Source organism: Neovison vison, chromosome 10 (assembly GCF_020171115.1).
Source record: "Neovison vison isolate M4711 chromosome 10, ASM_NN_V1, whole genome shotgun sequence".
In the NCBI taxonomy this organism is placed as follows: Eukaryota; Metazoa; Chordata; class Mammalia; order Carnivora; family Mustelidae; genus Neogale; species Neogale vison.
This window is the reverse complement of record NC_058100.1, coordinates 36,616,935-36,631,213: the sequence shown is the minus strand read 5'-3', so window position 1 is coordinate 36,631,213 and position 14,279 is coordinate 36,616,935. Positions and strand designations below refer to the sequence as shown.

General features: G+C 45.7%; 1 protein-coding gene across 5 annotated transcripts in view; it reads right to left on the bottom strand.

The window, feature by feature from the left end:
* Positions 1–14,279, bottom strand: part of ILDR2 (immunoglobulin like domain containing receptor 2) — a 60,567-nt gene that overhangs the window by 24,149 nt on the left and 22,139 nt on the right. For all 5 annotated transcript variants that reach the window (XM_044267000.1, XM_044267001.1, XM_044267003.1 and 2 more), the window contains exon 4: positions 693–749. In XM_044267000.1, coding sequence (XP_044122935.1) covers positions 693–749 — 57 coding nt within the window. The remainder of the gene's footprint in view (positions 1–692; positions 750–14,279) is intronic.

Sequence of the window (14,279 nt, the reverse complement as noted above, 5' to 3'; positions counted from 1 at the left end):
TTAGGGGGCCCAAGAAGCTCCTGAAATTGCATACAAAGCAATGTAGGTGTTTACATGTGTACTTCTCAAGGGAGGCGGGGTGTGTTACTTTCATAAGGCTTGGAAATATGTTTTGATCAAGTTATGAAAGGTAATTCGGAGCAACACGATTGTACCCTAATGAACAAATAAACATATAATTTAGGGAATAAGGAAATGCGATAAACAGTCACTCCGCTAGGGATACTTACAGCTGTCTAGACACAGCAGAGGTACTGAATGTTCCGAAGATTGCCAAAGAGCCTGCAAGGCCCAACCCTGAAGGGGCGGGTCCCCGTCGCAGCCCATTTTTTTTTTTGCAATATGTTCATCTCTTTTTTTTTTTTTAATTTTTTTATTTTTTATAAACATATATTTTTATCCCCAGGGGTACATGTCTGTGAATCGCCAGGTTTACACACTTCACAGCACTCACCAAAGCACATACCCTCCCCTGCAGCCCATTTTAATTATCATGATTCTTTTAGGGCCTGGGTACAGAAGAAACACAATCTAAAGTCTTTTCCACTGGGCTTAGTTCATCCTGGAAAAGACCACAGACACATACAGACAAATGTGCAAATAAGTTAAAGGAGCGATTAGCGACTAATGCAGAAGCAAGACAGACAGAGTGACAGCAGATTAAGCAAATAAAGAGTGAAATTACTGAGTACCTGGCATAATTTCCACAGCAAAACTGGGCAAGAGGTCAGCAAGCAGCCCTGTCCTGCCTGGAGGAGGTAGAAGGAAAAGAAGAAGGGAAGAGGTTACTCCAAGGGCAAACACAGCCTGAAGCCTGGCGCCGTCGGCCCCGTCCCTCCACAGGGCTGGGGACCCAGGCTCTCTGCGGTAGGAGGGGCAAGTCCCAGAGGCTGAGGTCAGTCAAGAGAAAAGCTTTCCCCATCTCTCTTCGGCAGCCACCTAAGTGAACTTTGCACCGAAAGCAGATGGAAGCAGAAACAGAACTTTCTCTCCAACTATTTATAGAAGGAGGAAATCTCTGCTTCCCATATGAAAAGCCCTGCTCGAGCAGACTGACATATGCCGTTTCCATTCATGTACACAGTCTTCTCCACACATGTGATCGGAGAGTCAAACCCATCTGTATCCAAACGTGCAACCCACATTTTCCTACATCCATACACAGTCCTGTGTCCATATCAAAGCACAAGTCCGTGTCTGGTTTTAACCCGGAATGGTCTCACTACGTGACTCTATTTATAGCCTAAAGATGCTTCAGTGATACAAATTCTCAAAGGCAAGGGAAAGATAAAGCTGGATGACTGGCATGCTCTTCTACACCCCTTCTGGTTTCAGAAATACTCTGTACGTATGTGTCTGGTGTGGCTTTTCCATATGGGACCCGAAGCTGGCCTTGTATGAACCCAAGTGCCTTCTGCGTGGGACAGCAGGTGAGCTGACGGGCTGGTGTCAGAACAGGTGCCCTTCGGGGCTCTGGAAGGCAAAGCGCTGCGCAGGAGCCAAGACTGTGGAAGACGTGGGGGATCCGGAGGTTCGTCCTTTTAACCGCTAGCCTGACGTACAGGAAGAAGCACCGAATGCTTTTGCCACGTTCTCCTATCACGCTAAACGTAAGGACCCTGATACGACTTTCCCACTCGTCCCAGATGTTTCTGCCACACTGAAGCCTTGCGAACGAGCAAGCTGCCCTCTGAAGCACCTCTCAGGTTGCCTCCTTTCAGACTCCAAAGGCAAGAAGCCACTGGCGTACCACTCAAGCATGAACTGAACCTTATGACTTCACTTATGTGCCTAACATACTCCCCCAGAAAGGCTCTGTCCAATAGAAATATAATGTGAGCGACACGTTAACTTTAGCTTTTTTAGTAATCACATTAAAGAGTTAAAAAAAAAGAAAGAAATTTAATACTATTTTTTTACTCATACCAATGTAGCCAAACTATTAACCCTTCAAAGGCTCAGGAGCCTACTGAACACAGTTTGAGGGCGTCTGTTTTATGCATATGGATTTGGTTCATTTAGAAAATAACTTGTTTGTTGAGTTGCATTAGAGGCAAAAGGTACCTGTGTGTGGTTCATATTTTGAATCTTAAGATGGGTCATGACTGCTCACTGGCCCCCTTCTCTCTCAAACCACTCCATTGAGAAGAAGCACTGATAAAAGTCAAAGAAAAAGCAGCTCCTCTGGGACATTTACTTTTTCTTGGCTCTCCCTAACTAGACAAGGCCAATGTGGTAAAATGTGTCCTGCTTGCATGTCCTGCGCAGGTAATGGTCCCTCATTTGAAAAATTAATTGGGACTACAGTATATTCCAAGGGCAAAGAAGTATAGAACGAGTGACTTAGGCTCACTCTATTTTAAGTTTTGGCGAGAAGGGCTTCTTTCTGTCTGTCTCTTATCTTGTGCAGCCAACGTGCCAAGGATAGCCTGCTGTTCGCAGGGTCTCCTGGAAGAACAGGCAGGAGCCAAGTGGAACACTGGAAAAAAGCATCCTGGAGGAGAATCCCTAGGCGAGCCTTCGGCCTAAGCCTTCCTGAAATGCAAAGACCTGGAAGAACAGGCAGGAGCCAAGTGGAACACTGGAAAAAAGCATCCTGGAGGAGAATCCCTAGGTGAGCCTTCGGCCTAAGCCTTCCTGAAATGCGAAGAGGAGCCGCTGAGGCTCACAGCAGTCCCATCCCGTTCCTGGGACGGAATACCAGACAGGGATTTGGGACCAGAGTCTGAGCCAGTGATAAGTGCAGGCATTGGTCTCATCTGGAGTGTTCTGCACACAAATGCCTCTTGGAAGCTCTACAAGGAAACAACTGGTCAAGGACTGGGGAGTTGGGGATGTTGGCCATCTCTTAAAGACATAATTCACACTAACTACCAGCCAATGGTCAATGGCTTCTCTTGTTCCAGCAAGCTAGTTGTCAGAGAGTCACTTAATGGTGATTTTTTAAAAATCAAGACAATTAGCACTTCGGAATGCATCTCTTACTGTAGCTAGGGAAATGAAAAAGCTTTTCTTGCATCTACCCTTGATCTCTCAAACCTACCAGTGTTTTAAACATCTCTAGATATGTGGTAGCCCATAATTAACCACATTCATAATTGAAATATTGATGATACAAACTGAAGATCTGTACACCCTCACAGGGTATTAGCCATGTAATAATTATGAACTATAAAAAAATCCATATATTTGGGTGCCTGGGTAGTTCAGATGATTGAGCACCTGCCTTCAGCTCAGGTCATGGTCCCAGGGATCGAGTCCCACATCGGGCTCCTTGCTCAGCAGGAAGCTTGCTTCTCCCTCTCCCTCTTCTGCTCCCCTTACTTGTGCTCTCTCGCTCTCTTTGTCAAATAAATAAAATCTTAAAAAAAAAAAAAGAAAAAAATCCATATATCCAAGGAAAATATGGAGCTCATACATATGATAGAGATGACATTATACTGGAGAAAGCAGTGGGCTGGGAGGCAGGATACTAGGAGTCAACTCTGTCCTTCGTTTGCTTGGTGAGTGCCACAGGCAATCCTCTTTCTAGGTCTCCATTTTCTCCCTGGTCAAGTGAAGAGATTGAATAAAGTGATCTACAAAGAGGGAGACCATATGTCCGGGTGTGTGCCTGCTGTCCTCGTGTAAATATTAATAGCACTTACTTTAACTCTCAAGGTGTCCTATTTTGGACAATTAATTATACGGTCACCCTATCTATAATATTTTTTGGCTCTCAAATCTGGTGCTTAATGGTTAGAGTTGCAAACTCAGCTGTTTACAGGGAGAGCAGGTAAGGCATGTAATGCAGCTAGCCGAGGGTAACACACCAGGGAGCATTTAGGGGCGAAGCGAATGGCCGATTACGTGTCTCTGGGGCTACTGCTGTTCACCTCTAGCCAAACGCTGCCTGACGGGAATGTGTCTCCCGAGTTGCTGGTCTTCCTTTTTCTCAAGATTAGCCAGAGCACAGACTTTTTGTGCGAAATATCCTGATTTTCAAATGTTGGCAACTGATTCATAGATTTTTTAAAACACTGGACAAGCCATACAAAATATATTTGGGGGCTGTATAGGGCCCAGAGATCACATACTTGGAACCACTGACAGGTATAAACAGACCAAGATATTTGTGAGCACATAAAACACAAAAGCTGGATTTCCCCACAGGCTGTTTAGATCACCTTGCTGGTCTTCTGACATTGTTTCTACACACAGCAGAACGTCAGTGAGTGTGAGCTCTAAGAACCAATGTTCAAATGAAAATCTGAAAGCAAGAGTATTGCACACCAAATTGTTGGCTCCTTATTTCTGGAGAGCTGGAATGGGCATCATGGAAGAACAATGAAGGGATTTTCATTTCTAGATTATATGTTTGCATTTGTAATTTAAAAACTTAAGGATAGGGTGGTATCAAATATGGACAAAATATGTACCAAATATGGACAGGACATCCACAAAGCTTGTCACTCCGACAGAGACACACATCAATCTTCTCATTCTCCCTCAAGCAACAGTGAGGACCTGATGCTTCAGGGAGAGATGAAGTTTTCCCATAGTGCATCTGTGTAGTGCTGGCCCCAGGATGGGCGACAGGATCTTGCCATACGGTGGGTGAAATGTAATGTCTTCAGACTTCAGGACCCTGAAGGGGTGTGGGGATAGCGACAATATGACTGTATCATGTCAGCAGCAAGAGAGTGCACATCTCTGTAGCTTTTATACCACAGTTTATATTTTCCTGGGGCTAAGGACATTTTTAAAAGTAGATTTATGCTGGAATCATATATTTCTGAAAATAATTTTGCTTCCAGCTTCTTGATGAACCGTTCCTAGGAAATGCTGTTGCCGGCTGGAAAGACTCTATCTTTTCTTCCTATTCTATCACATCCAATGAAGGTCTGATCTTAGAAAGTCCAAACAATCCCAGTAAATCCTTTCCAGCTTCAGTAGCACTTTACCAACACTTGGGAATCATTGCCATTCTTCCAGGATTCAGCTTAAGAGGGGCAATTACAAGTCACTTTCGTGTCTGAGAAAAGGGTAGAGAACAGACCCTGCGAACAGAAGGCCACATCTATGCTTTTCAAACCACAGCTCAAACTCTCAGTAGAAAATACCGGTCTTATGTAAGCACTCAAAACAGTTTTCCCCAAACCTTGCAGAATCCATTACTTTTAAGACATTTCCACATGAATAGACCAAACAAATTAGGCATACTAATCGTTTGCACATGCACACACAAACACAAGTGCCTGCTTCCTACCATTACCGTCACAAACTCTGCAGCCAAAAACATTCTCACACTTGGGGTCCAACAATCAGGGCAGAAACATGCATTGTGACTCAACCCTGTATCTTAGCTATGCAAGTCCCTATGTCAGCTGTTTCCTGCCACTGACACACTGAAGTGACCCCCACCTGGACTCTCTGGACATATTCCTGAAAACCACTTCTGGAAAACTCACTTCTGGAATGTCTCCAACTCAACTCGTTCATCATTCGGTCAACAAAGAAAGGTGGGCTGTGCCGGCGGACACGGCCAGGAGAAAGGCGGGAAGCCTGTGCCTGAGAGGCTCGTGTCCAGCCCCTGCACCCTGTCCAGCGATGTCGGTCTAAGAGTTGCAGTTACCGGCTGCTCTTCTGCAAACTTACTAAGGTCAAAGGACTTTCCTCCTGCCAAATCCAATTATCATCAGCTTTTTTTTTTTCTTCATTTCTTTTCTTTTTCTTGACATCCCATTCCACCTGGTCAAGAGGCCTTTCCCCAAAGACACAGTCCTTGCCTGGTTTCCCACTTCTCTTCTCCTCGGGGCCTTATCTTTGCACATTTCACAACAAGCCACGTCCTGATGGGACGTCCCCAAGGTTCTGATGCTCTTTTCTTGGTAGGCCAGGCTCCTCGAGGCAGGAATTACTTACTTTCTTTACTAATAACACCACCTAATACACTTCTCAGTCTCCTGCTTTGCTCAAATCCTTACCATGTGCACTCTCCAGTCCACTCTGGTAGAGCCCTGGAAGGAGGTTGCCCTGAGAGGGTGCTCCCTCCTCCGTGCTCCTGAAGACCCCGTACACACCTTCACGAGGGTGCCTATCTCTCTGCTACCATGGCCATTTTACGTGGACCTCACTAGCAGGACGGAAACCCCTTGAAGGGTGTCCAGTAGCAAATCCCCACTGTCCGGTGTGCTGAACTTCTGGTTCATTGTTCACTTTTTATCCCAGACGGAAACAAGCTCTTATTAAGAACATGAAGGAGACATTCATTCATTCATTCATTTATTCAGCGCTGTTCTAGGTGCTGGACTCAGGGCTCACTGCCAGGAGCATCCTCTAGTCCTTGTAACATCTTGCTATCTAGGGGGATGGAAGCACCACTCCACCCCACTCCCCAAAAGTTACAAACTACCAGGCAATGGTGTGATTAAGGCAGACATTATGGAGAGAGACAAGAAGCCTACAACATTCAGCCAAAAAAGTTTTTTTTGTCTCTACTCTTAAAACTTAAGTCTGAGCTCTGATTACTAGTCCAAAGCTTCGAAGTGCAAGGGAAACTACAGAAATCCTACTTTAGGACAAACTTGTTCTCAGATCCCAGATCTGTTAGTCACTTACTTGCTGACAACAGACACTAAATTATTTAAGGCCCTGGAACTCACAAAAAGGAGAAAAAAACAATACTTCCTTCATACTTATGATGTCACGACCACTGATAGCATTGTTATCTCCATTCATTTCTTTGGGGGACCTTGGAGTCCTCCTCAGGTTTGCCAATATTCATACTTTCTGTTGACCTTTCTGTTCAGGATGATCAGATGTTCAGAAGGGTTTTCTTCCCCAGTTCCTTGCAATTCCCCTCTCCTCCTTTCTGTTTAAGGCACATCTGGGCTTCATCCCACTTCCAAGCTTTCCTAACATGTCCTAGATCCATTTCCAGGGATGTACCGTACCCACCCCCTGGTCTCTCAGCTCCTAACCATCCAAAATGTTTCTCTCCGAAGTCTTTTAGGAGAGCAGATGGTTTTCTCTGGCCCCCTTGAGTATAAAGTTGTTTCTATGGCTATTTGGAATCCCAAATAGCCTGGAAATTTCCCAAGTGCACACACATCCCTGTTTTTATTCTATATTCCCATAGCAACCATGCATTCAATAAATATAATTTATGATTATCCATCACAAATGTGAATATAGCTTCCCTTTCTTTTACATATATTTATAAAGTGTACTTAAGCATTTCATGTGTGTACTTTTTTCTTTTTATATCTTTTACATTTTAGGTCACTTTAAATTATAGTGAATAATTCTGACAGTGAATTCTCTCCACAAAATGACTAGTATTGTACCATCTGCAATTAACTATTAATAAGTGCTTTAGGCTTTTTGGCAGTGATTATATGCTTGGCCTAAGGCACTGACTTCTTCTTCTTCTTCTTCTTCTTCTTTTTTAAAGTAGGCTCCCACCCAGCATGAAGCCCAGCACAGGGCTTGAACTCATGATCCTGCCACTAAGGCCTGAGCTGAGATCAAGAGTTGGACACTTAAGCAACTGAGCCCCCCAGACACCCCGGCGCTGACTTCTTTTATTCACATAGAATTTCAGGATTCGATTTTACAGCTAGAAAGAATCTCAGAGGTCATCTAATCCATAACCCACCCATATTTTCCAGAAATCTGAGGCTCAGAGAGATTAAGGCTCTTACTCAGTCACACAGCAAATAATCAAACCAGGAGTAAAACCTGGGTTTACTCACCCCCATTCCGGTATTTTTTCCCCCAACATCTTAATCCCCCTCAAGATTTGCTTATCCTTAATTTAGAAATGCGCAGCAACAGCTTTCTAGTTTCCTAATATTTGCAGAGAGCAACTCTGAAATTTATGTTTGTGGCATTATTGCTCTACTTATATAATTAAAGTATAATTTTGGGATATATGAAATGTTAGAGATGGTTGAAATTTTCAGCAGCTTTTGAAGTTGGGACCAGAAAATGATTACTGAATCCATCACAACACAGTATGAGCTAATTAAAAGACATTCACCATGCTGCTACAAACTAATAAACAATAATGGAAATGATTGCAAAGTACTCTGCAAAGTGCTATAGCGAACCAACTCCCTGCCCCCAGAGAGAGAAGAGATGCCAAGTCTTAGTAGTCATCGAACATGTAAAACTTGGCCTGCGAGGAAACGCTGAAGACAGCTAGATTTCACTCCAAAATGACACGGAGGAAGGCGGGATTTAATGGAAGGAGGAAACGGACTCGCTGGGGACCCAGTGTGATTTCCTGAGGCCACTCTGCTCCGTTCAGCAGACTGGCACCTGCGACCGGCAGCTTAAACACAAAGATACCAAGAATGGCTACTTGACCCCAAAATGCCTGCCTCCTGGTGGCTGGAGGCAGACCCGGAGGGGGTCACTGCTTGTAGGTCTTGGATTGTCAAGCGTCCCTGCCCTTTCCTCCCTCTCCGAGCGCGGGGCTTCCACCAGGGCCGCAGTCGGGGGCACCGCCCCCGTGTGAACGCGACCCCGCACCCCGGGAGGGCGGCAGCCGGCTTTGGAGGAAAAGGGATTGACTGTTTCCTGCCCGGCTTTCTTCCCAGGGCTGAGCCGGTTTCTCGGGGACACCCGCTCTCCCGGGGCCCCCGGGACCACAATGGAGCTGGCGGGCTGACCCAGCTGCTCCGGCTCGCGCCCGCGTAACCAGGGCAACGGCGGGCAGCAGGAATGCGGCGGATGGAAGGCCCAGCATCCTCCCACGGCGATGAGCAACAAGTGAAGCAAAAATAGTGAGGCGGGATGAAGGCTGCGAGCGGGCAGGGGGCGGAGGGGAGAGCGGGCGGCGCGGGCCGGCGGCTGGGGAAGAGGAAGGCAAAGAGCGCCTTCAAGACCTCATCTGTTCGCGCCACGACCCAGGGTGGTCAAGAGCTCAGTGGGCATCCTTTGCCCTCCAGACCTCCTGGTGCGAAATCTCCCAGGGGACAACGAAGGCAACCCACGTCCCTCTGCTGGGCCTCTGCCCGTTTCTAGTAAATGACTGGAGACGTGCCCATCCCCGGGTCTCCAGGACTTAAACAGCTGCTGGCAGCAGGAGTCAGCCGGGGAGGGCAGGAGCGGACACGAATTTGCCCCCAGCTTCTCTGGATGTTCTGTTCTCTTCAAACCAAAGGAGAACCTCCAAGGTGGTCACGTCTATGGGCTGACCGTCGCACCGGTTCGACTGGACAGTACAAGCTTATGCGTGTTGTCTTGACATAAATTATTAAAAGTGTTCCCTTTTCACCCTGAGGTATCCTGGTTTGGATGGTAAATCAGAATGTCACCCTAGCTAAAGTCTTTCCGGGGCTATCCAGATCCCAAACCAAATCAGGGGTTCCCCAAGTCCCTTCAGACTTCGTCAAATGGCCTGGGTGATGGAATGCTTCTATCTAGGCACTGACCACCCTGTAATTAACTAGGGGCCATCCGCTGAGAAATGGGGACTTCCAACAGCAACCAGAACATAGTAACCCACACACAGCATGCTGGGACAGAATGTCCTGAAATCCACCAGCAGGAAGAGTCCCACAGGGCTGATTAGGGTCACCACTGGCAAGGCACCGCGCAGATGTCACTGAGAAAACGTGCATCTATTAGTAATAGGATTGCCGATCCGCAGATGGCTCGTCAAAGCCTCTGCCTATGGAACAGGCTGAAAGGAAATCTGCTTGCTAGCAGGATTCCCAGAACCCAGGATTCTCTAAAGAGGGTTCCCTCAGATTAAGGATGCCACGCTAGCAATGAAGTGTGGGGGATGGGAACTGGTGGGAGTGCTTTTGATGGGCCGTTTCATCCTCGCAATCAGGCTTCCACGTAACCTTCGGGACCCCTTCCCCACTTTTACAGATAATGACACTGAGGCTCATCAACATCGACTCACGCTAGGTCAAGTCGCTGCCCTGAGCCCAGGGATATCTTACCCCAGAGCGCATACACTTCACAGAAGACTTTGTCCGGTATCGAGATGGACCTTTGGTCAAGATCAGGGTTTTGCAACACGGGCACTATTGACATTTGGGGCCAGATAATTCTTTGCTGGGCATAAAAGTGCTGTCCTGTGCACTGGAGAAAGTCTACCACTTGCCTCGGCCCCTTTGGCACCCCACAAGTTGTGATGACCAAAAATATTTCTAGACATTGCCAAAGGTCTCCTGGGGGGTAAGAGGGAGGGCAAAATAGCCCCCTCTTGAGAACCAATAGCTTTGATACTTAATATCAAACACAGTCTTAATTTTTTCTTGTACTCTCTAATTGCTTCAGAAATATAATATTTATCTTTACCAAAAGACAGTAATTTTTATAGGACAAGATAGTGTCACTTATTTTGTATCTTCACTGTGCTGCGGACATAGTAGGCAAAAAAGACGAGTTTAATGTAAATCATAATTTAAATGTAAATCACACTTGAAGCAGAACTGACTATCACGGTGCCCATCAAAGAGCAAGGTTGCAGTTAAGCAGCAGAGAGGCCTGAAGGCCACAGGAGACTTCCTGCGAAGACGAAAAGGCCTGATCCCAAGTCTCTGGGGCAGTCACGCACCCCACCCCATGGCTCACACCATAGAATGGTTGTCACTGACAGTCACTAACCAGAATCACATTTCAGTTGCTGCCTGGATGGTTTTCTAGTTCCTCCAACAGAGGAATCTACGTAAGCAGAGCAGACCAGGCGCGGGAGAGGGGACTGGGAGGCCAGATGACGGTGCCGAAGCCTAAAGAGCTCACGCCTCCTTAGTCCTCTCTCTCTCCCGGCACAGAGGCAGCATGGTTGTCTTGGCTTCTCCGGAAATCTGAAGGCCCAGGTGTCTACTGAAGACAGAAAGGATAATTCCGCCCTTTTAGTGGAATGAAACCTAGTTAAGGTCTTTCACGTGGGGCCCAGATCTCTGAGGTATAATTGAGTCTACAAATGAAAATCCAAAGATGATCCAAAGGCGTAAAGCCCAGATTTATAGCTAGAGCGTGGCTCTGTCATTAATTCCTTCTCTCCTTTCTGCCAGGAGTAAACTTCTTCTTTCTTCTCCCCCAATTCTTTTTCCCTCTTCTTCTGTTTGTAAATCTTGGAGAGAAACAGCAGCAGCCACTCTGAGAGATCAAAGTTTTAGCAAGCAACAAAGACCTCCAAGGAGGCTGTTGCCATGGGAACTCTAGGAGCTGAAGCCCTTTTAATCGGCAAATCTCCTTGGTTAGCAGCAGCACCACCAGCACCACCGGGCTGGGGCTGTCGAAGAGGGAGAGAAGGAGGAGGAGGAGCCTGGGCGACAAGTAGCCTTTCTGAACAGCCAGAACTAATGTTGGGGGGTGGGGGGAGCGTGCAGCACTGACAAGGGGTGAGTTCCGGAGCGTTCCTGCTCAGCCTCCGAAATACGCACCTGTCAAAAATCCCTGAAGTTCTGAGACGTCCCCTCCCAAGAGTTCCCTGATTTCTCACTGTGTTCTTAATGGCTTCTTAATACTAATGGGCTGAACGATGTATTTTTGACCACAATAGCAATTTCGGGCCCAGTGTTGTGAACCACGTGATTTTATGAAAATCCATGTATGTCTGTGCCTCCGTCCCGTGCCCAGGTGCTTCTGGGTAAATCACAGGAGGAGATCGAAGGGAGAACTAGAAGCATGACAGGAAAACAAAGGTGTCTCTGTGGCATCACGGTCACAGGAAGAACCAATCCCGACTGAGCGCCTACTCACAAGGACCTGCTGGGAGCAAACCTATTTCTGGCTTCCTGGAATAGCGTTGCATTTGGGCCTATAAAGAAACACAAATGGATGAGTTCCACAAAATATTCACAGTGTTTGTTTTTGCCTGCCTTCTTCATTTGGAAACAACGGCCCAACTTCCCTTTAGGAAGCTACTCCTTTTCCTTCTTCCCTTCAGTTCGTGCGGTTCAACGGGGGCTGTTGGCGTACTTGCCCTCCTTTCCCAAAGCATGGCATACCCCCGGCACTGGACTTCTGCCGACACCATGGAGAAAGGCATCCTCCTGAGAGGGAAGGCACTAAAGACCATGGAAATCTAGAATGCTGGGGGCTACCTTTGCCCCAGATGGGGAGCCTGACTGAGAATTAAGCTAACACAGAAGAAACAAATTCTTTAAAATATAATCTGAACACTGGGACTCAGACACGCTTGAGCCTGGACTTACCAGTTCCCTAAGCCAAAAAATTTCCCTAAACCAGATTATGCGTCTAGCCCTCGCAACTGGGAGAGTTCAGAGTCATTGGATCTCGATGGCGAGATTTTAGGAGATATTTTCTTCTTTTGTACATTTCTGTTCTGCTTGAAATGTTTACAATATACATGCATCATTTTTTTCTAAAACAATATCAAAGCAAACAAAACAGCAGTATTTTAGGCATCACCCTATACAGAGAATTAATTCTGCAATCGGTGGGTCTTTTAAGTCAAGTCAAAATCATAGAAAGGACTCTGAAAGTGATCTTGTTTATCCTAATATCTTAGACAAGAGAACCTGTTCCATGTTGAAAGCTCATCAGAGAGGAAGTTTCTCTAATTCCCCCCATGAACCATAATTTCTAAAAAGTGTTATTTGCCACTAGGAAAGCCTTCCTTTACTTTAATCTAAATACCCCTTGGGTCATGTCCCCTTACTCTGTTCTCAGTCCAGAATCCGGAGTGTTCCCCGAGCCATGTTCCCACCTGGGCCCTTTCCCTCATTTTTCCACTTGAAGGCCCTTAAAAAACAAGCTACCGTATGGGACATCAGACAGAACAGGTCAGCCCTCATATTGCACATGGGAAGACGTAAGAACAAGGCGAGCTGCTTTTAGATTTTAAAATAATAACTTCTCTGCTGGAGCCTTCCTGAATGGTGAAGTCCTTTTCCTGCCAGCTGGAGCTGCCCAAGGGAACTTTCCTCCTATCCAAACAGTGGCATGTTTCCAGGTTATAAACATCCTGTCCTTGCCACTGATCTTAGACCAACATCTAATCTCAGGGTGACAGATTTCTGGACACTCCTTTCTTCTGTCTAATGGTATGGCTCTATGATCCCAAATCTCTCAATGTTTCTAAGGTGTCTGTCACAGCCCTCTCAAAGTACCCAAAACACCAAGTGTATCTCGAGCTTTGGCATGACTTTACCTTCTGAATCATCAAAAAGAGATTAAAGAATGTTCAGTATACTTTTTGTGTTTAATGTTGAATCAGCAGTTGTCCTCCCATTTCTCTGAATCCCTTGTCTTCAGATATTTCTGAAACCTCTGAAAGAAGCATCCATCGTGATTTATAGATGGTTCAGATGTCTGGGGTCATGCTCAGTGGGGGAGGTATGCAATCCGGGCAAAAACAACTCTGCCTTTGAAGTAAGGGCCTAGGTCAATGGTATAGGCAGTTTCCCTAAGAAATAAAGTGAAAATATGAAAGCAAATCTGGGACAAGTAAAATTATTACCCATGACCTCAAGCAGCAACCACAATTTTTTTTTATATTCTTAGAGTACTTACATTTTTTTTAAATTTTTTTCCAATTTATTTATTTTCAGAAAAACAGTATTCATTATTTTTTTTTCACCACACCCAGTGCTCCATGCAAGCTGTGAGCAACCACAATTTTTAAAACATGGCTTATAGGGCGCCTGGGTGGCTCCGTAGGTTAAGCCTCTGACTCCTGATTTCGACTCAGGTCATGATGTCAGAGTCATGAGATCAAGCCCCGCATCGGGTTCAGTGCTGAGCGAGAATCCTGCTCAAGATTCTCTCTCCCTTTCCCTCTGCCCCTCCTCTCCTACCCCTTCTCCACTTGTGCTCACACTCTACATAAATAAACAAACAAATAAGGCTTCTGCAGAGGCGTATTCTATAGCTTCTTAATGTAGACAGGGCCTGCGGTATCGTGGAAAGAGATGAGGCTAGGAACCAAGACATTTGGGTTTGGTCATCATCACTGCTTTTTTTTTTTTTTTTTTTTTTTAAACAGGGATAACTATTATAAAACTTGAACATTAATTTCTTCATTTGGAACACAAGGAAAATAATGCCTCCTCTCCTACGTTACATGGCTCTTACAGAAAAAAAAAATGTTTGAACTACAACTTATTATCAGTGTACCTTACAAATAGCAGACATAGTAATGGTATCCCTTTGGTGGACATTAATTGCTTTTTCTTTTCCTCTTTTTTTTTTTTTTTTTTTTGCCTCTCACATCTATTCTTCCTTTTTTTTAAAAGATTTTATTTATTTATTTGTCAGAGAGAGAGAGAGAGAGAGAAAGCACACAAGCAGGCAGAGAGGCAGGC